The sequence below is a fragment of the Oculina patagonica genome, chromosome 4 (assembly GCF_052425735.1).
Source record: "Oculina patagonica isolate OP01 chromosome 4, crgOcupat, whole genome shotgun sequence".
Lineage (NCBI taxonomy): Eukaryota > Metazoa > Cnidaria > Anthozoa > Scleractinia > Oculinidae > Oculina > Oculina patagonica.
In genome coordinates, this window is record NC_135761.1 from 27932888 (window position 1) to 27954557 (window position 21670).

Consider the following 21670-nt stretch of genomic DNA (forward strand, 5'->3'; position numbering starts at 1 on the left):
GACAAAAAGTCTATAGCAAAATAACATGGATCCACTGTAATTTTCTATAGAAAATATGTATATGTTATACAGAATATATCACACTTATTTCCATGACTTGCATTTTTTCAATCTTTTCATTCACTCGTTTGCAATGCCAAGGATTCCTAACTTCTTTCAAATAAAAGGTGTGACAATCGTGGGACAACCTGCCAGTATTGATACAAGGCACGGCTTGAGTGGCTAGTGTCACCTTTGATTTCATGTACCTGACCTCTCGTCCTGGTTGTTCATGCAACCTTGCCTGATCACCAATCAAGGTTACAACCTACATTATGCTTGATTTCCCAGGCAACTAATAATTGAAACAGTTTTCTGTCTCTTGTTGCTTTCGTCACCGGAAAATAAGTTAAGGTTTGTTCGCTTTTCAGTAATTTTAGCTTCTCCATATTCTTTGATAAACTTTCAACAGTTTCAATTTGCAGTTTCTTTTCACAAAACTGCCTGAAATTTCCACTAGCCATTTTGGCTAGTGAATGGCCAAAACCTACTAGCCAAAACTGCATTTCTTCTAGCCTGTGGCTAGTTGGCTACCGCTATTCTTGAGGCCCACAAGGCAAACTGCTAGCTAATGCACAGTAGCAATACACTAGGATTAGCATAAACACTTTCTTAACAGCTTTAAACTGTATCAATAGTATGTTAAGGTATCAGTGTACCCCAAATGACATCATGCGTTGGAGCTGCCTTACCGTCTGGTAATTAACCCAAACCCCAGCAAAGTATATATTTTCTGAAAGCTTAGGAATTGTACATTACCGAGATATATTTATTTTAAGTAAAAATATTAATGTTATTCAAAAAGAGCGTGTTATATCCAAAAGTACCGAGGCTCATAAATTGGGTTCGTTTTCGGACAAATTTGAGTGGGAAAAAGCGATTAGCATCACTATGTGTTCTTCACACATTTCTCTAAGAAACTGTGTCAGGGAATATTGATTACTTGTCTGGTTTGTTTTTGACACGCAGTTCAACTTTAAGAGTGTAAGGAACAACTTTTGTCTGTGTTTAAACAGCCATAACTTTTGCTCAATTATCGGACAACATTCTTGCCAAATTTTAGGGAAAATTGTTGAAATCCCATTGAAAACGAACTTAAAACGTGCGCCTCTCTCTTCGAAACTTTGTTTACGAGATACAAAAGAAAATGTATTTGGGGGAGTGCTTCTGCTTTAATGAGATTAATTACGCAAGACGTGTGAAAATGATCACGCGTTGAGCCATATAGAATGAAGGTTCATTTTACTTTAATTAACAATAGAACTTGTTCAAAGCGGTGTCAAATGTTGCTTCTGGTTGGAAACAGTCTGTTGCATAATTTTATTTCTACCGCTCCCTTTATAACAATTTTCGTCTAAGTGCAACAGTTTTAGAAATATTGAGTCTAAAACAACAAAAACGTGGAGTCGCAAGCATCCTAAAGTAAGGCGAGGAACTAGTCGTGATGCCGGGCCATGGCGTTACCGCTTGAAGCTGCGAAAAATAATTCGCCGTCGCTATCAGCTATCTACTAGTGCATCTGCCAAATCTTTTGCCTTTTTCCGTTGTTGCAAAATTCTTTGAACATGAGAAAGGAATGGGAAAATGTTTCTTCAAAGGAGACATTCCGCAACATTTTGAAAGTTTTAAATCGACATTAAGAAGTTTACATGGCTACAACACTAGACATGGATACCTACCTAGACTGCCTAAACCTAAAACGGAAAGCGGAAAGAGAGTATCCTACTTCCGCTTTACAAATGACTGGATGTCTCTCCCAGTATTTTTAAGAAAGCCAATGCCATGTGCGATTTTTAAGAAAAACCTTACAAGGTTCTTACTGGATAAACATTTTTAGACGATGAACAAATATTTTTAGTTGCACAACGTTATATAATGTTAATAGATAACTATTTGTTATTAGTTTTTTTTTAGGACAGTAGGTAGTTATTTTATATTTTAGATCTGTGACATTCGTACTTCCTTTTAGATTTTAATACTTTTTTATTTCCCAATTTTAACCTTAGTTAGTAGTATTTTAATTCTTGTCCTAGTTTTTAATCTTAGTTAGCATACAACATAGGTTTTGTCTTTTTATTGTATTTTAGATTTTAATGTTTAACATTTAGTTTCTCAGAGGACCCTCCTGAAAACCACCCCCTAGGTGATTGGAGGCCTCCTCTTAAAATGTTATTTATTATTTTTATTATTATTATTTCTTTCACGTCTGAAAAACTGCATTTTGTTAGCGAAAAACACCCAAAGCATCTCGTCGAAAACCAAGAACTGTAATATAAAATCACGCAATGGTAGATTGCCGCCCTTCTTTAGACAACCTGTTGACAGCTATCAATGTCAAATAATTAATGGCAAGAAAAGTTTTTCGTTCATAACTTTGTGTAGAGTCAATCTTTTTCCATGCTCTTTTTTTTGAATGAAAGGTCTTAATGAGATCTACCTGAAAATACCAAAATATATTTTTCTTAAGAACGGTCAATTTTAGGGTACACTGATACCTTAAGGACGGTGCCTACTAATAACGAAGTAATTTTGCCTGGCCGAAGACTGTGCAAGACTGTAGATGTTACCAAGGGCTATTAAATTCCAAAAAGAAAATTGGGGGTAGCCACGCAAAATTTCGAGATAATTAGATTTGAAAACTGGAAAAAAGTGCTGACGTGGCATTTTAAAGAAAACGTAAAATAAATAAAATTCCTTGCAAATTCCATTTGAAATTGGTTTTTCATGAACCAAATCAACATTAAATATAACAATCTTTAAAATAACTAACAAATAATGTCTTTGAAACTGCGTGATCTACGATTTTATTAACAAAATAATTGTGTTTGAGCAATTTTGACTCTAACAGCTCTCTCGTGCACGGCCAGAAATTCGGCCTAATTTTTTTTTCACTTAATGACAAACTAAACATGTGCTCTAGATATAGACTTACCACTTCCATTTAGTTCTTTTCAAGCTCTATCGAATCGTTTTTGGGGTCTGTTACATTTTTCCTTTCCCCTCCCTAGCGAGTTAAATATTTGCATCTCTCGCGCGCGCGCGCCATATGTAGTTACAGTTTGCGAGTTACGTTTAAGTGCTTAGCGATTTGTTTTAAACTATCAATGTGAGCCATTTTTAGAGGTCAATTGGAACAAAAATGTTGCTTTTCCGCTCGGTACCTGGCCTAGTATATGCCCATAAACTGGATTTCGTCGCACCAGAAATCTTTCTTGATTGTTAGTCACGCGCTTGGTCGCGTAGTTGAACTCGTCATTTTGCGCGATCAAATTAATCAAAAGCGCGCGCGTCCAGTGTGTTCGATGCATTGCGTGATGCGCAGAACAAGTGCGCAGTAACAATAGGAGGCACCGTCCTTAACGGTTTACTTTGTGATATTCATCTAATAAACTCTCCTTCTGTAAAAGGATGTTACTACAAATAAGCACTAGTCTAGACGTCCCTGACTTTGATTTACTGTAATAAATAAACATTTATCTTGTTTCCAGCAACTGAAGAGCGAAAACTGTAAAAACTTTTTAGAGAACAAGAAATAAAGAAAGTAATGAATATTAAAATAATGAGCAAGGTTATAAAAATAATAAAGAAATATGTCAATGTTGACAAACAAGGAAGTAAATCTCACCAAGCAACTATGATCATTGATCACTTGGGAGAAAGTGAACATCTAGACGCTAAATGACAGTAGTGGTTCAATCTAAGCTAGCAGGATAATTCAAGCCTATTGACGAATGCCTGGCATTGGCAAGTTCGAACTCGAAAACAACCGACACACTACAAACTGCAAATGGTGTTAGACATAAGAAATCACGGTAGCATTCGAAGAGTTTTCACTAGTCTCATGAGCGTTTAGCTCATGTTACTGGACTGGATTTGTTTCAAAAATTGCCAGAAATTTCCTGGTTCTAGCTATTACATTTTGCAAACAAAACGAAAGAAAACTTACCAAACACACCGTACACAGATGAAACTTGCAAATCAGAATCTAGTGTTTTCCATCACTGGTCAACATCTGGGCCATCTGAAGCCCTGAAGGACATTTTAAAACAGTTATTATAAGTCCACCATTGCAATCATCAATTACTTTTTTCATCACACCACTGAAAGATAATAATCAGGAGGAAACATTCTCTATAGTTTTCATATCCTAAGGGAATAAAACCGAACTATGTAAACTTGCCAGAAATCTAAAAATTTAATGCTAGCTTACCACGACTTTCGTTTCACAGATGTAATACATTTGGCCCTCTTGATAAACAATAAACGGGGTATGGAAAAAGACCAAAGAATGCTAACTCTTAGTGTTAATTTATTATCGAGTAGAAAATTATTTCCCATACGTTAGTTTCTGAAGTTGGCATGACCTCCAAACAACATGGCTACCCATACTCAACTTCATAATTAAGCGCTTATTCAGCCAGATCACTGCACAAACGCAACATGAATTTTCCAGAAGTCTTACCTTCAAGTCATGAGCCCATAATAGGAAAAAGCTGCATAAAAACAAAAAAAATTGCTTCATAAACTGAAAACAGCCAAGTCACCAACAATTCGACACTGCTTCGATGTCGATACCACGTGACCACTAACCAAATGACGTCATTACTCTTGCACAGGAAAACCACTCTCTGGCCCACTCTGTTTGTGTTACAGCACGTAAGAGGTGTGTGTGCTTCTTGCTGATTCTGTTGCTCTTCATACGTTGGTTAAGCCTGCGAAACGTTTGGAAATACATACGCGAGCGGAAGAGCCGTGAGAACAAGCCGTTTAGAGAAGCAAGCCGGCGAGAACAGACTCTCGACTCTCCTCGCCCGCTCGATTTTCTCCCGACTCGTTCTTGCGACTTCGCCACTCGCGCGTGTATTTACAGACGTTTCTTTACTTACTTTAATAAATCCAACCCTGCCTGTCGCTAGCTAGTTTTTCAATGGTGCTCTAGCTGTAATTGAGCTTGTTTAGTTCTCTTTCTACAGTTCTGCGACATGTAGTTTTTGTGTGCCCTCTTCAACGGCACCATAGACGGCACGCACTAAAACGGGACTAAACCCGAAAAGAAACGAAATCTAACCAACAAAGGAAAGCTAACCGCAAGCAAACCGGAGACCTCAAACAAACCGGAGTAAAAGCTAACCGCAAGCGAACCGGAGTGAAAGTTAACCGCAAGCAAACCGGAATGAAGCTAACCGTTTCGTTTCGTTTCGGAATTCAGTTTATGCGCTCTCGCTTTTAGGTTTGCCTTCAGGTATCCAGCGCATTGCAATTCTAGCTATGTTGTTGTTGTCCTCATGCTCAATCCATCTCCATCTTCTCTCCGTATTCCCAGACGTTAGCCTGCTTTAATGAGAGATATTTTTTATTTGATTGATCGAATCTACATGGATCCTGATGTGTTCAGCCATTCAAAAGAGTTTAATGTCACTTGACAGTTGGGTCAAAAAACGCACAAAGCGTGACGTCAAAACGAACGTCCCTAAGATCTGATATTAGTACAATATTTCGGCTCTGTCACAGAGTCATAGCCATGTAATGCTACTTTACAAGAAGGAAATTTAAATATGTCAAGTAATTAGGTGTGTTTTTATAACGTAATATAACTAGAATCGAAACTAGAAATGTAGAAGTAATCTTTAAACTCGTGCACGCATTGCGTTCCTATGTTTAACAGGAAAGGATTGAGTGAAATTGACTACAATTCACTACAACTTGGAATTTTCCGAGTTAAAAACTGAAAGTGTGTAATTCAACACATGTCTTCGTTCAAATTTTCTTTATAACTAAACAACAGAAGAAGACAGGGAAACTACGCGAAAAGAATTCCTGTTTTGAAGTCATGGCTTCATTTGGCCCCAGGACCTCACTTTGGGCGGTCTTTGACCCACCCAGTGGTAAAATTTGACGTCTCGGTTTAACATGCATGGAGTAGATAAGGCATAAGGCAGAGATGGTCAAGAGGTCTGGAGGGATATTGTACAGTAGAAGATAAAAACTGCCACATATAGAAAAAAATAACTAGATCCCTGCCAATATAACTGGTCGGTTTTGTGGAGCAGCGCACAATTCTTGTAACTTCTTATGGGGCAAATCGCCCAGGTTTACAAAAATACCATGAAGTTCTAATTCCATAATCTCAGAGTGTACCACAGGCATTTTCTTATGAGTGCTGTGGGAGAAGAAAAAGATGACATGTATGCCCAGCAACATCGTTTGGCATTTTTGTAAAGCATTCTTTGTCACTTAGTTTGGCATTTTGTAAAGTCAGTGATGCGCGTATAATAGAGAGACTTCAAGAAAGAGGTTTGAGGGCTGTGTACAGGGACAATTATTCAAGTTATTCACAGCTACTTATGAAGGCTGAATTGCCAATATTGATGAACGGGCGCTTACAGGACATATGCATCCTAATTTACAAAGTTAAGCATAAGCGATGTCCATCTTATATCAGTGACATTTTTAATAATCACAATTCGTCTTACTTTTTAAGGTCGCGGGGGACACAATCGGCTCATCATTATGCATTTAGATGGGTTTAAAGCGTATGCACGAAGTACAACGACTGACATCGACAACTTTACGAGGTATTTATGACTGGACAAAAATATGGGCGCGTGCGCGTGATTTGTAAAAAAATCCCTGTTTCTTTGATATTTTACCAATTTAAAACAACACTTAGCGATATACGTTCATATAGATTGTAGGAAGTCTTTGAGCTTATTTTCATTTAAATTTGAATATTTCTGCAACTCAGAGTAATCACAAAAATATTCGACATAAACAATCGTGTCCTTTTTAAAAACGCATTGTTCTCACCATAAAAGCGTGGAATATAATTACCATAATTACATCTCTCCTTGGCAAAATGATCGTATTTAGGTCGGGACACCTTCGGAAATCTCAAAGTTTGGACTTTTCCGACAATTTTGTGGCAGAGAATACAGCGCGGATACAGAACTTAATGACTTGCCACTGCAGATAGGTAAACTATGAATACTGAAGTGTGTCATAACAGAAGCGGAATTTTAAAAGAGCGCTTTTAGAAAAAGGTAGAGGGCATTAAATTCAAATTTGCGCACTTAAACCGCCATAATTTGGTGGCAAACTTTAAATTAAAAAATCCGCTTCTGTTATGACACTCTAGAGGTATTGACTGATTAGTTTTTGACAAGATCACAGTGTGCTGTCTCCTACTCGTTCCACAAACTCTGCCACAAAATCATGTTTTTCCCAATTTGGCACTAATGAGGCTATACCATCGCCGTTAAATGCAATCTACCAAATAAAAGATGATATTCATAATCTTTCAACATTTATTTATGTCTCTGTAAAATGTGAGCTTAATCGCACCCAAAACAGCCGAGAAAAAAGCGTTTTAAAAGATGCAGGTCAAGCAAAATTTCCCTTCATGACTTTATTCATGCTGTTGGTATCCCCCGCGACCTTAAGACAATCAGACTTCTCCGTTTCTAGCTACAATACTATCACATACGGAAAGCATTCATTACGCTATCGTGGGCCAAGGCTGTGGGGAAAAGTACCCAAAGATGTTAGATCCAGAAAAAAGTCTCAATATTTTTAAACATAAAATACGTTAAAATGATATCAGTTTACTAGTTGATGATGGCTGCAAGGGCTGTTCCCTCTGTTCATCTTAAATTTATTCAATATCATATCATTTGTTTACATCAATTATTTTCCAAATAAGTAAGCCGGAATCTTTCCTAGCTATGTGGTTTTCATTCATTCATTCATTTATCCATTGAAAAATACCAAGAGAAAATAAGGGGGCAGAGAGGGAGACTTCTCTTTTCTCTCCCCGCCTGATGGTTACATTTTGCGTGTTCATGAGGCGAATAACATTGGCCATGAATTCCTTTCCTTTATAGAGACGAGGTAGCCTCCCACGCAGTCGTTTTAGGGGAATCGTATTTTACTCTGTGATAAAAAGGGAGGGGGGGGGGGGGGGGAGAGAGAGGAGAGTATGATCTCAGATCCGGTTATATTTATCGCCCTATTGATGCCATGCTTGCAAGGTACGTACTGCAAATTGTGTTGACTTGGTCTTCAGTTAGCAGAAATGCGGTTCTATAGCGCGAAGCAACATCGACGATAGTAGCTCATAGTCAAAGCATACTTCCGACCCTGTCGCGAGGCTGAAAGATTAGGTCGACCTGCGATGTGCGCGATTTGTGGCATCTTCTTCAAACGGCGGACTGGCTATGTACAGAGGATAAATCTGCTACGTGGCCTGCAGGTAACACATGTCGGGTTCCTGTTAGTTTCGATAGTTTTTATTTGTTCTTAAGAAACACGTTCAATGTATTTGTTTTCGTCAGATAAGCTGTCCCGCGTGTCACAAACTAATCGTCGAAGTCTTGATAGTAGTGGCTTTGTGGGATGTCGAGTTGTTGGATGATTCGTCCAGTTTTTCTAGTATATCTATCTCTTATCTTTATGTTGTATATGTAATTTAGTTTTTGTTTTAGTGGTCAGGGCCCAGTTGCATAAAGCAACTTAAAGATTTAGTGGGATTTTCTGCAACACATCATGGTTTTTCCTGTACTCTTTAGTCCGTCTTTGTCCCACTCATCCATAATAGCACGGGATAAAATCCTTTGAAACACAGGGAATGGTTGCAGAAAGTCCCACTTAATCTTAAGTTGCTTTTTGCAACCGGGCAAAGGGCTCCTGTTGATAGCAGGTTAAGCCCCTGAAAGGACTACTCTAAGCCTTATAATTTAATAAAGGTGTCTGTCCCGTTCTATATTCAGCTTGATCTAGTTCCAACCCTGCAGATGCACTGGATAGACTTTCATTTTTTTACAAGACGTTGTCCTAGGCGTCACCGTCGTCATTACTAACACCACAGATTATTTTGTAACTGGAAGCAAGACACTGCGTACTCTTGTTCTTCTTTATTGGCGGCAAATTTGCTTTCAAATATAACCTATTAATACAGAAATAGAAAATTAATAACGAAGAATACCTTCTCAGTATGAAAGCCGGAATGTCTAATTTGTCTGAAAGAGTACTCCGTTATTATGGAAGAATACTTAATTGGTGAGGAGAACCACTTGATAGGTAAGGACGAATAGCTACAATCCCGGACAAAACGGTTGAGACAATTTGCTAATTTTCCCAATTTTGGTACTACAGCTCATGTTTGTCAATTCCCCCTCCCCTATTTCAATGTTGTCCGCAATGTTGTCGTTTTATGGAAACAAAGCCTGGTGAATTGCAAACCCCATAAAACAACATTGAGTGGGGGGTAAGGGGATAACATGTTTTTAACAAGCTTGCCAGGCAAGACATTTGCAAAAAATCCCGTGAAATGCGTTTGTCTTTACTGATTTTGTCCGGGATTGTAGCTACGAAGACCCAATTAGTCTGGAGGAATACCGGTATAGGGGAAGAACTTAATAGTATGGAGTAATAGTCGATTACTAAGAAAGAAGAGTTCATTAGTAGGCCAGCCAACTAAAATTAAATTTGCACGGAGAAATCAAGAGAAATGAAGTTATCGGCATGGATGTGCCTCGGTAACACAACTTTAATTTTGCCTTTTGTAGCATCTCATAAGTTCTACTGTTCCTTTCTACAAAAGTCTTGCAAAAAAGCATCCTCAGTCTCAATGTACTTGGTAAACAAACAGGCTCGTTCACAGTCCTCACATTCCCGAAGCTGAGCGGGAAAACCTCTCCCCTAATCACAGCGCCGGACAAATTAACCGTTGTTACATTCCATATTTTTTCCGATAAAGTGGCGGGGGAAGCTTATCCACCATAGAACGCCACGGCCTCTCTACCACAACCAACGAGCTGTCTTTTGTGAAACCTGCGTAAAGTAGCGGCTGAAAGAGAAACAATTAAAACATTGAACATTGTAATCTCAAAATGTCTGATATCAATAATTACCGTACCCAAATTCGCAAGTAGCCAATCAGAAGCGGGATCTACTGTCCTGATATCCTACGATATCAAGTCACTGACCTGATATGCCACCATATCACGGTCACTTTGAAATAAAGTAGTGTTACTGTACGATGAATTGAAAAGAGGTTTTACCAATAAAACAGAACTTCGTAATTTAAATTTAGCGGTGTTTAGCGGTCGTAAAAAGAGAGAAACTTTCCCGCCAAAACTAAACTTGAGCGCGCTCGCCAATTGCGCGATGTTTGCCGACGAGTAATGAGACATTCAGACTGAAAAAAATGGAGTCGGAATTTCCAATTTTTTTTTATCCAATTTTTGAAAATTTAGAAAATGAAACTCTAAACAAACGAGTGGGAAAAAAGGCAGAAGAGGAATTTGGTAAAAGCGGAAGACCAAGTCAACACAATTTGTAGAACTACCTGCAAGCATGGCTCAAAAGAGCGAAATAACCGGGTTTTTGGCGAATTTGGGTACGGTAATACCTATCGTCCTTTTGGACGCGGCAATCAGGCTCGTTGGTCTCGCCATGGGTATTTTGGCTGCTGCGTCTCGCCAAAATACGAACCATGGCTCGACCAAACTCGCCTGATATGCTACCGAAGCGTACCAAAAAGGTACGATTAGGTATAAGTAATGAATGCAAATAAACAAAATGGTTTTCGACATAATTATGACGGGCGGCAGCGAAAAAAAAGCAATCGTTAGTTGGGTTTTGAACAGTAGAGTTGACTTGTTATTGAAAAGCGCAGTACTGAGCAGCACGTGCGTTTTCAATCTTTGTACATTTCTTTGCCGTCTTCTGCAGTTCTTTTCCACTACGGCCATCACAAGTTAATCTGCGCATGTCAGCCAGTTTCGTACCTCGAGTCTTCGTTTCTTACTGCGCAATTTTGACTGGTTTTAAAAGCTGTGCTTTTGGTAGCTAGGCATGCACGATTAAGCCGGAAGTCTAATATTTACGGACGTCCAATCAGAACTCCCCAAGATCCTCGTTACCCGACCGCTGGTCAAGGGAAACGAAGACGCTAAATACAAGATCGAGCCATAGCGTGAGATCCGAGTAGGTCAGCGAGCGAGTTATTCTACTGAGGCTTGTTTCAGTTCGTAAGTGGGTTTGTTCAGTTTTGACACATAGCATCAACCAATTATTCATTTACCCTATCTGTTCAAACCATTTTCTAGATTATTTTTTCCATGGTCTCTTATTAACCATAGAATGCAGGTTCTTAGAATGTCTACAAGCTATTAAATTTTAAAAACAGAATACACAACATTATTGTTTCCCATAAAGACGTTTTACATTCAGGTCAACCCCCAGAAACTTTGATTCTTTAATTTGTGCGGACGCGTTATCAAAGTCATTGTATTGCATTGTTTTGAAATTTTTTTGAAACATTGTAGTGAAACAACGCAGAAACGCTTGTCATTTCACTTGTGTTTGAATTATTTTCGGATGATACAGTGAGATTATTTGCAAGTCTCGTGGCTCCACAACTCACCCCATATTTCCTACAAACTCTAAATGCTCTTTGTCCTTGATCAGCCTGAACTAGACCTTCATTGATCGTTGTGCACTTTCGTTTCCGTTGTTGTACAAGTCTTGATTCATATAGCTGAACATCTGTGTCTGGCAAAGGCTGCAAACATATTTAACAATTAGACAGCTAGCTTGGAGCTTTGCCCTCGCCATATTCCAAAGTTGATTTACTTGAAAACGCTCTTACAGATTTTTCTCAAATTTCGTCAACAGTTAGTCAGTCTACTAAATTTTAACATTTCAAAAAATTAATACCAAGAGTCAATCTAGATTTCGACAAAATTAGGCTTGTTTGAAAACAAAAGAAAACGACAATCGTTGCTATGGTAACCTTTGTGACGAAGTGACCAGTAAAAAATTAAACTTTGGTCATATTTCATCATTATAGTGTATTTTGGCAAAAATCGAACATTAGCTTCCGAGATAATTTTAAATTTCAAAAACGACCACCCTAGGGCTTAAAAAACTTCATGGAGCCTCCTTAAATATAGAATATAGGCAAAAACCAATTCCGGTGTTTTTGAATTTTGTTTAATGTCTTTCTGGAAAAGGTTGGTCCGTGGATGGTTTTTGAATATGAACATAAAAGGTTGGTCCGTGGATGGTTTTTGAATATGAACATAGAATATCAATAGAATTGATTTACTGATGCTTTTGTTTAACACCTATCGCTCCGAGAGCATACTATCGATGGATAGTCACTAAGTTATGCTAAAAAAAAGTAAGTATGACAAATAGCTGCTGATAATTTGATGACAGTTTTCAGTAGAAGTAGCAGAAGGATGGTTGGAGAGAAAAGCTTTGAATCAATAGGTACATACAGTATATTAATATATTAAACTAACATATAGTTATATGTGGTGTAACTTATCTCATTTAGTTAGATTTGACCTCATGCCACGGTGTCAACTATTTGTATTAAAACAGCAACTTTATGATTCTATTTTAAAGCCGGGAGAAAATAAACTAAATTTAACATAAAGTCCTGTGTGAGAGTCCTTGGTGACCATAGATCCCCTGTATCCAGACAGAGCTGACGGATTTGTATCATCTCCCCCCCCCCCCACCCTTGCCAAGCAAATTGACTTTTGTCAAGTTCAGTTTTCATTTCTCGTTCACAGGAAGGAAAGTCTAGTGTCACAAGTCATTAGAAACTTGTAAAATGACAATAAAATGCAATTTTTACCTCTCTCAGATCCAGGATAGTAAACATGGAATGATCTTGGAGCATCATAAGTTCATGGCATGAGGGATTAAACTGGATGTTAATTACTTTAGAACGACCTTCAGTCCACTGTTTAGGCAGACCATGCTCCGAGGCCTGTCTTGACCAATCTGTTAACTTTCCACTGGAGGGTCTGAACAGATACACCTGTGAAACAAATTCATCAGTGAGTTCCTCTTCCTGTTTCCTACTAATGAGCGTACACAATAGAAGAAAGTATACCACACTTTATTTACAATAGAGTTAGGTCAAGGTGATGAAGTAAGGTAATGTTTTTATATTTGACCTCTTGGTCATTTGCCTTCATACGCAGTCACACTTTGATAAGAATAGTAAATAACATCACAGTAGCTATACCATGGCACCATAGGCTTGCCCAACCTGCCTGCTGTAAGAGTTAAGAGCCTAGTATGTTTTTCAAAATAAAAGTTGCCTTGACGTTCTGACTAGAGTCATTAGGGTAGCGGCGTCTATGAATATCTTGGTGTGTGGTTTGAGATGTTCTGTTCTGTTGGCAGTATGTTGCTGGTCTGCTCGATGCTAAAGAAATTTCAATAAAAAATAAAACTTTTGGCTAAATCATCATCAATTCTCGTCACACCAGTAGGCGCATAAGGCCATCACGTTTTCTTCTGGCTAAATCATCATCAATTCTCTTCACACCAGTAGGCGCATAAGGCCATCACGTTTTCTTCTGGCTACATCATCATCAATTCTCGTCACACCAGTAGGCGCATAAGGCCATCACGTTACTTCTGGCTAAATCATCATCAATTCTCGTCACACCAGTAGGCGCATAAGGCCATCACGTTTTCTTCTGGCTAAATCATCATCAATTCTCTTCACACCAGTAGGCGCATAAGGCCATCACGTTTTCTTCTGGCTAAATCATCATCAATTCTCGTCACACCAGTAGGCGCATAAGGCCATCACGTTTTCTTCTGGCTAAATCATCATCAATTCTCGTCACACCAGTAGGCGCATAAGGCCATCACGTTTTTTTCTGGCTAAATCATCATCAATTCTAATCACACCAGTAGGCGCATAAGGCCATCACGTTTTCTTCTGGCTAAATCATCATCAATTCTCGTCACACCAGTAGGCGCATAAGGTCATCACGTTTTTTTCTGGCTAAATCATCATCAATTCTCGTCACACCAGTAGGCGCATAAGGCCATCACGATTTCTTCTGGCTAAATCATCATCAATTCTCGTCACACCAGTAGGCGAATAAGGCCATCACGTTTTCTTCTGGCTAAATCATCATCAATTCTTATCACACCAGTAGGCGCATAAGGCCATCACGTTTTCTTCTGGCTAAATCATCATCAATTCTCGTCACACCAGTAGGCGCATAAGGCCATCACGTTTTCTTCTGGCTAAATCATCATCAATTCTCGTCACACCAGTAGGCGAATAAGGCCATCACGTTTTCTTCTGGCTAAATCATCATCAATATTCTCGTCACACCAGTAGGCGCATAAGGCCATCAGGTTTTTTTCTGGCTAAATCATCATCAATTCTTATCACACCAGTAGCCGCATAAGGCCATCACGTTTTCTTCTGGCTAAATCATCATCAATTCTCGTCACACCAGTAGGCGCATAAGGTCATCACGTTTTCTTCTGGCTAAATCATCATCAATTCTCGTCACACCAGTAGGCGCACAAGGCCATCACGTTTTCTTCTGGCTAAATCATCATCAATTCTCGTCACACCAGTAGGCGCATAAGGCCATCACGATTTCTTCTGGCTAAATCATCATCAATTCTCGTCACACCAGTAGGCGCATAAGGTCATCACGTTTTCTTCTGGCTAAATCATCATCAATTCTCGTCACACCAGTAGGCGCATAAGGCCATCAGCTTTTTTTCTGGCTAAATCATCATCAATTCTTATCACACCAGTAGGCGCATAAGGCCATCACGTTTTCTTCTGGCTAAATCATCATCAATTCTCGTCACACCAGTAGGCGCATAAGGCCATCACGTTTTCTTCTGGCTAAATCATCATCAATTCTCGTCACACCAGTAGGCGAATAAGGCCATCACGTTTTCTTCTGGCTAAATCATCATCAATATTCTCGTCACACCAGTAGGCGCATAAGGCCATCAGGTTTTTTTCTGGCTAAATCATCATCAATTCTTATCACACCAGTAGCCGCATAAGGCCATCACGTTTTCTTCTGGCTAAATCATCATCAATTCTCGTCACACCAATAGGCGCATAAGGCCATCACGTTTTCTTCTGGCTAAATACATCATCAATTCTCGTCACACCAATAGGCGCGTAAGGCCATCACGTTTTCTTCTGGCTAAATCATCATCAATTCTCGTCACACCAGTAGGCGCATAAGGCCATCACGTTTTCTTCTGGCTAAATCATCATCAATTCTCGTCACACCAGTAGGCGCATAAGGCCATCACGTTTTCTTCTGGCTAAATCATCATCAATATTCTCGTCACACCAGTAGGCGCATAAGGCCATCACGTTTTCTTCTGGCTAAATCATCATCAATTCTCGTCACACCAGTAGGCGCATAAGGCCATCACGTTTTCTTCTGGCTAAATCATCATCAATTCTTATCACACCAGTAGGCGCATAAGGCCATCACGTTTTCTTCTGGCTAAATACATCATCAATTCTCGTCACACCAGTAGGCGCATAAGGCCATCACGTTTTCTTCTGGCTAAATCATCATCAATTCTCGTCACACCAGTAGGCGCATAAGGCCATCACGTTTTCTTCTGGCTAAATCATCATCAATTCTTATCACACCAGTAGGCGCATAAGGCCATCACGTTTTCTTCTGGCTAAATCATCATCAATTCTCGTCACACCAGTAGGCGCATAAGGCCATCACGTTTTCTTCTGGCTAAATCATCATCAATATTCTCGTCACACCAGTAGGCGCATAAGGCCATCACGTTTTCTTCTGGCTAAATACATCATCAATTCTCGTCACACCAGTAGGCGCATAAGGCCTTCACGTTTTCTTCTGGTTAAATCATCATCAATTCTCGTCACACCAGTAGGCGCATAAGGCCATCACGTTTTCTTCTGGCTAAATCATCATCAATGCTTGTCACACCAGTAGGCGCATAAGGCCATCGCGTTTTCTTCTGGCTAAATACATCATCAATTCTCGTCACACCAGCAGGCGCATAAGGCCATCACGTTTTCTTCTGGCTAAATCATCATCAATTCTCGTCACACCAGTAGGCGCATAAGGCCATCACGTTTTCTTCTGGCTAAATACATCATCAATTCTCGTCACACCAGTAGGCGCATAAGGCCATCACGTTTTCTTCTGGCTAAATCATCATCAATTCTCGTCACACCAGTAGGCGCATAAGGCCATCGCGTTTTCTTCTGGCTAAATCATCATCTGGCTAAATACATGAACTTTATTCCTTACCTGATTATTGCAGCAAGTAACAGCCAGAGAATTTGTTTTGGGTTGGAAAGCTATTGCAGTTAAACGAGACTCCAACTGTGGCAAGGTGCTCTTTAACTGATAAACAAAAATAGAATTTAGTCCACATCAAGAGGACGTAAATTAAGATTTCAAACAACTAAAACTAGAAAGGAAAATCAAAATTGATCATAGAAGGTTTAAACAGCTTTGTTACAAATGCAAAGATTACTAGCCAGGCTAGCATAATATGATCTGCTGTATGTTTTTTGGGGTCTGAAATACATGATAAATAAATGATAAAAATATAGAGACTACGGACAGTTACTGGAGTTTCACGCACAAGGCGATCATCAGACTGTGCTGTTAATGACAGTCGAAAGAAAAATTAAACTACATTCATGGGCCATGGGGGGAGGGGGGGGGGGGGGTGGGAGCGATCCTGCTTCTGGTTGGCTGCATAAAATTTGTTTTTGTGCCTGCACTTGGTGATTAATTCAGATCTCTTATTGGGGAGAATAGATCTGTCAGCGGTTAGAATGCAGAGCTTCTCCGTCAGACTCAAATTCTATCCATTCTATCTGCTGACAGCATGGATCCGTGTAGGACTGGGACAAAAATTCCTGGCTGATGTGGAGAAGTGGCCGCTATGAAGATTGCTGTTTGTTAACAACAGGTTCATGTTTTAGTGTGCACTATCGAGTAAGGTGCACACAGGAAGTTTGGAGAGCATAAAAAAAGGCGTGAGAGTTGCTTGAGACGATAGCCAAGAGCTTCTTGAGTACTCTCCAAACTTCCTGCATGCACCATAACTTGATAGCGCACAGCTATAAGCATGAACCAATATTGTTTTATAACATTGCCGGTGGAAATGTGGATTTAAACCCATGCCAAAAATTGCACCATGCTCATGCTATCAGCATGCACTACTGGATGTTATGCATGCTCAAAGCAATATAGATCAAGAATTAATATACAATCTTCGTTCACTGTCCAAAATCCACGCGCGCAATTGGTTAAAATAGATCACGTGATTTTGCTTTACCTGTCGTCAGCAAACTCCGACAGTGCGCATTATTGAAAATGTCTTCAGCTTCAAGGCTCGTAGAAGTGGAAGAAAAACGTATTCCTCAAATTATCAACGATCCAATACCAAACAAAATCGAAGAGGATAACAACTTGAAGCGCTTTCATGTTCAAAGGTAAACTGCAGCTCAATAAATACGATTTCCAGTTGAGTACGACGCGAACAAAGTTTGGTGACGAAGTTTCAACATAACAACGGCATTGTTGTCAAGGGCAAACTTCTCTGTTTCCATTGGTAACTTGTCGTTACAGGTACTGACCGCCAAAGTTCTTTTATACAAGGAGGACCTCTCGGGAAACAGGGCAATTTTTTGATTGGCTAATTTCGATCCAAGATGGCGTCAGTTTTAATTGAGCAATTTTTTGATTGGCTAATATTTTGAAATTTCGATCCGAAATAGTGTTAGCTTTTGTCAGCTTTACGAAACGCTAAATGTTCTTCATTTCAGTTCGCGAATTATTCATTTTGCACTTGAGAAAGATATATTATTTAAAGCTGAAGGAATTCTTAAAGGTGCTAGAAAATCCCTGGAGTTGGAAAACGATAAAATTTCAGTTGAACAGTAACTCTAACGAGGAAGGTAAAGTGACGCACGTTAAACATAACGTCAACTCTCAACACAGATCTGTTACCGTCGATATAAAACAGCTAATTAACAATTAGACTACGAGCCCGAGTTTTCTATGAGCAAATAGTCAACGAGGCGCAGCCGAGTTGACTATCGCTCATAGAAAACGAGGGCGAGTAGTCTAATTGTTTTAGTAGAAACTCCTAAAGGATTACAGTCCAAAACCTTCAATATTGTGCACTTTGAAGACAAAAATCAAGAAAATTTACCGCTTAAAGAGCTACGCGCGCGCGACTGTTTTCTATCGACGAATAGAAATCAGTGAGAGAACCAATCAGATTCGCGGATTTCCAATAGAACACAGCCGAGTTTCTACTAAGGCATATTATTATTCAACAGATGCGCGCGCTGCCCATATATGGTCAAAATGTTAACGATATCTGTCATCCGTACATAACAGATATCCTGCGATATTCGTAGGTTGCGAAGATTCGTCCGAAATCTTGTAAAGCGCCGCATGATTACAGTTTTTCTTAGTGCAAAATGTGTTTCGTTGACAATTTGTTGAATAATAAAACAATTATCCTGCTCAATCTTGCGGAATATCGTTTGATTTTAGCCAACTCGGCCTACGGCCTCGTCGGCTAAGTATCAGGCGATATTCCGCGCGATTTCGCAGGATAATTGTTAAATATATTTCGTTATTTGTTTCTTTTATCGTTGTCTCTGTGTATATATTTTTTATTTGAAAGCGTAATAAAGTGTTGCTGACGATATTTGTAGTGTTTTTATTTATTTAAGCATCGAGATTGTCGAGCAAGGCAGTTACAAAAACAAATTTGTTACCAATGGTAACAGAGAAGTTTGCCCTTGACAACAATGCCGTTGTTATGTTGAAACTTCGTCACCAAACTTTGTTCGCGTCGTACTCAACTGGAAATCGTAGTAGTTTCTTGATTGTGAGAGCCATCGACTCGCTTTGAACAAGCTTCTCGCTGACTGTATTTATAAACGACCACAGCAGCTGATGAACGATTTTATGAACCATTTTAAGCTTTATTTCTGTACGGCTTATTTGTGATTTTTATATTATTGATGTAATCCCGTGTAATTAAAATGTACTACTACACTTCTTATTTTTAAACATTAAGCTTATTGTTTGAAGTTCGTTAAGTCGATGATCGCTTGCAGTGTACTCAGATTGTATATTTAATAAAAGGGTTAGAGTCTGTCCGTTCGTGTTTTGTTGACAAATACACGCACGCGCTGGCCGCACAATGAACGAGAAATTTTCAATACTGCACGAGGCGTGCGTGTATTTGTCAACAAAACACTTACAACAGTCTCTAACCCATAAATAATGCACATTTGATTTTCATACCTTCATTTTCTTTAAGCTGAATATGTTCAAAGTATTGTTATTATCCACACAGGCTAACCAATGGAAGTCACTGCTTACAGCAAGAAGATGAATTGCACTTAAACCTGCAAAAATAATTTTTGTTGTCCAACATTTTCCTAAATAAATGTTGTTAATGTTTTGTTGATATAAGAAACAATGTTTAAGAAATCAATTTACTGCAATCTAAATCAACAGTGTGAGCGTGCATTCATAACATGATTTATGTACGCCATGCTAATAATATAACATAAAATAATGTTGGAAAATGTTATAACCAGTAAGAAAAAAGCAAGAAAAATCCTCATTTTTAAAAAAAAAATAGATGATGATAGTGAATGTCTTCCCAACTTTTTTAATTAGTATTGATTTTCTAGCCCCGCATACCATTCAAAATGACTTAAGAGAAAGTTTCTAGAAAAATCAAACAAGAATGGTCTTTTGCGGCAAGGCTAAAAAAACAGGGATTTCGCTCATCTTCTGCATGTAGGTTAAAACTAAAAACGTTATGTTGCTTTTTCTTTCAAATATTTTTATTTTTCTAAGACATTTTCGATTTGACGTCTAGACTAGTCTAGACTCGATGCAGAGGGTACAAATTGGGTTGAAAATCGACCATTTTCATTCGCTTCGCATGTCAAAACAATCAAGCGCAGAAAAAAATAAATACAACCGGTTAATTGCATGACTCTCCCTTGTCCAAATCAAAGAACTCTTCGAGATATCGACTTTTTTTGCATGAAGTTAGTATGAGTAGAAGGTTTATCCTGGGCATTGTTGTTCGAACATATCATGGAAAAATTCAAACATCTTTCAGTTCAAGCATTTTTTTTATTTTCGCGGAGGAAATGCTGTATTTGTCAGTCGCGACGGCTGGGTGCTTTGCGACTCATATACTTTGGCTTGGTTAAAAATGGTAAACTTTGACGTTTGCCTTTAATCGAAATAATTGCTTCCTTTGAGTTAGAAAGATTTCTACTCGGCTTAATGCAGGGTTCCCGATACGCACGACAGAGTTACCTTTTGTCTCGTCACGCAATCTTAACCCCACATTGAGAAGTACATTTTCGTTTGGATATAACCAAAAGCCGCTTCTCCTCGCGTTATTCTTTACCTTACGGCTACACATGCCATTTCTAACGACTACATTTCCAGTAAAACAGTTGCTGTTTATTTTTTTAATGGCGATGCATTAACTTCTGAACAGAAGCAAAAACGTTAAGCGTTTACTGCTCCCACCGGAAGTAATTTCACAACAGGCAACAAAAACACTTGCAAATATCACTTAACACATTTAATGATGTTGCAATTTTAAAATTGTGCAACTCAGCAGAAATAATCAATTGTCACGAAATGAGTTCCCTTTGGTTAACTATTAGCAACGTTTTAGTGTGTGAAAGACTTGTACCAGTACAAATTTGCGTTGTTAATCGTTTGAGGTTAAATTAATATTAGCGCCTAAAGACTTGTACCAGTACAAATTGCGTTCTTAATCGTTTTAAACTTGGTTGCCTTCGATCGCTGAACCTCTTACATTCTTAATTGGTCATGTCACGTAAGATTTGGGCTACTCACGTTTTTAATTGTTATATAACGTTTGTAAATTTGACAAGTCACGTTTTTCTACAAGAACGAAAGTGCTGAAGCTCAACTATAGAGTGACACTTTACAAGTCACGCGCTTTGATCACCCAAAGCAGAAAGTATTCCCTTGAGAAATTAAAGTTTTAGTGTGTGAAAGACTTGTACCGGTACACATTGCATTCTTAATCATTTTAAACTTCGCTGCCTTCGAGCCCTGAACCCCTTACATTCTTAGTTGGTTATGTGACGTAAGATTTGGGCTACTTACGTTTTTGATTGTTATATAACGTTTGTAAATTTGACAAATCACGTTTTTTCTACAAAAACGGAAGTGCTGAAGCACAACTATAGATAGACTTTCAATAAAGTCCTTCGTCTTGTTTATTATGGCGCGCCGGGACGAAGGACCTCTCGCGACTTTGTCACTCGCACGGCCGCTTCGCGACCTAAAAGGCTCGCTTCGCTCGCTTATTCACTGTGAAAACTCGTGAGGTCGACTTGTGGCAAGTCTAAACTATAGAGTGACACTTTACAAGTCACGCGCTTTGATCACCCACAGCGGAAAGTATTCCCTTGAGAAATTAAAACAGTCCCTTGAGAGTTAACAAGAATGTGGTTCCTTCCGGTTCCAGATTACCCCACTTAACCGCTATTCTCCTTCATTTTGCTTGTAAACAAACAAAAAAGTCAAAATCAAAGTCTCTTCGAGATATCGACGTTTTTGCATGAGGTATGAGTTGAAGGTTTATCCTGTGTATTGTTCTTCGAACTTATCATTACAGTTTCTTTGTAGTTTAATTTAACAATTTCCTATCTTCGCGGAGGAAATGCAGCCATATAATTTTGTCAAAAATGGCTCGTTCGCGCCGGGTATTTATACACATATTCCTT

At 38.9% G+C, this 21670-nt stretch overlaps 2 protein-coding genes across 4 annotated transcripts in view; both read right to left on the reverse strand.

The window, feature by feature from the left end:
- Positions 1 to 4617, reverse strand: part of LOC144650059 (E3 ubiquitin-protein ligase Su(dx)-like) — a 40895-nt gene extending 36278 nt beyond the window's left edge. Inside the window, exons 1-2 of the mRNA XM_078509706.1 lie at positions 4502 to 4617; positions 3986 to 4068 (exon numbers count right to left, since the gene is read on the reverse strand). The gene's annotated coding sequence lies outside the window, so the exon portion shown is untranslated. The remainder of the gene's footprint in view (positions 1 to 3985; positions 4069 to 4501) is intronic.
- Positions 4618 to 9550: 4933 nt separating this feature from the next.
- LOC144650065 (U3 small nucleolar RNA-associated protein 4 homolog) overlaps positions 9551 to 21670 on the reverse strand; it is a 51379-nt gene continuing 39259 nt past the window's right edge. For all 3 annotated transcript variants that reach the window (XM_078509712.1, XM_078509713.1, XM_078509711.1), the window contains exons 19-23: positions 19179 to 19282; positions 16146 to 16241; positions 12689 to 12874; positions 11465 to 11602; positions 9551 to 9883 (exon numbers count right to left, since the gene is read on the reverse strand). In XM_078509712.1, coding sequence (XP_078365838.1) covers positions 9767 to 9883; positions 11465 to 11602; positions 12689 to 12874; positions 16146 to 16241; positions 19179 to 19282 — 641 coding nt within the window. In that variant the 3' untranslated portion in view covers positions 9551 to 9766. The remainder of the gene's footprint in view (positions 9884 to 11464; positions 11603 to 12688; positions 12875 to 16145; positions 16242 to 19178; positions 19283 to 21670) is intronic.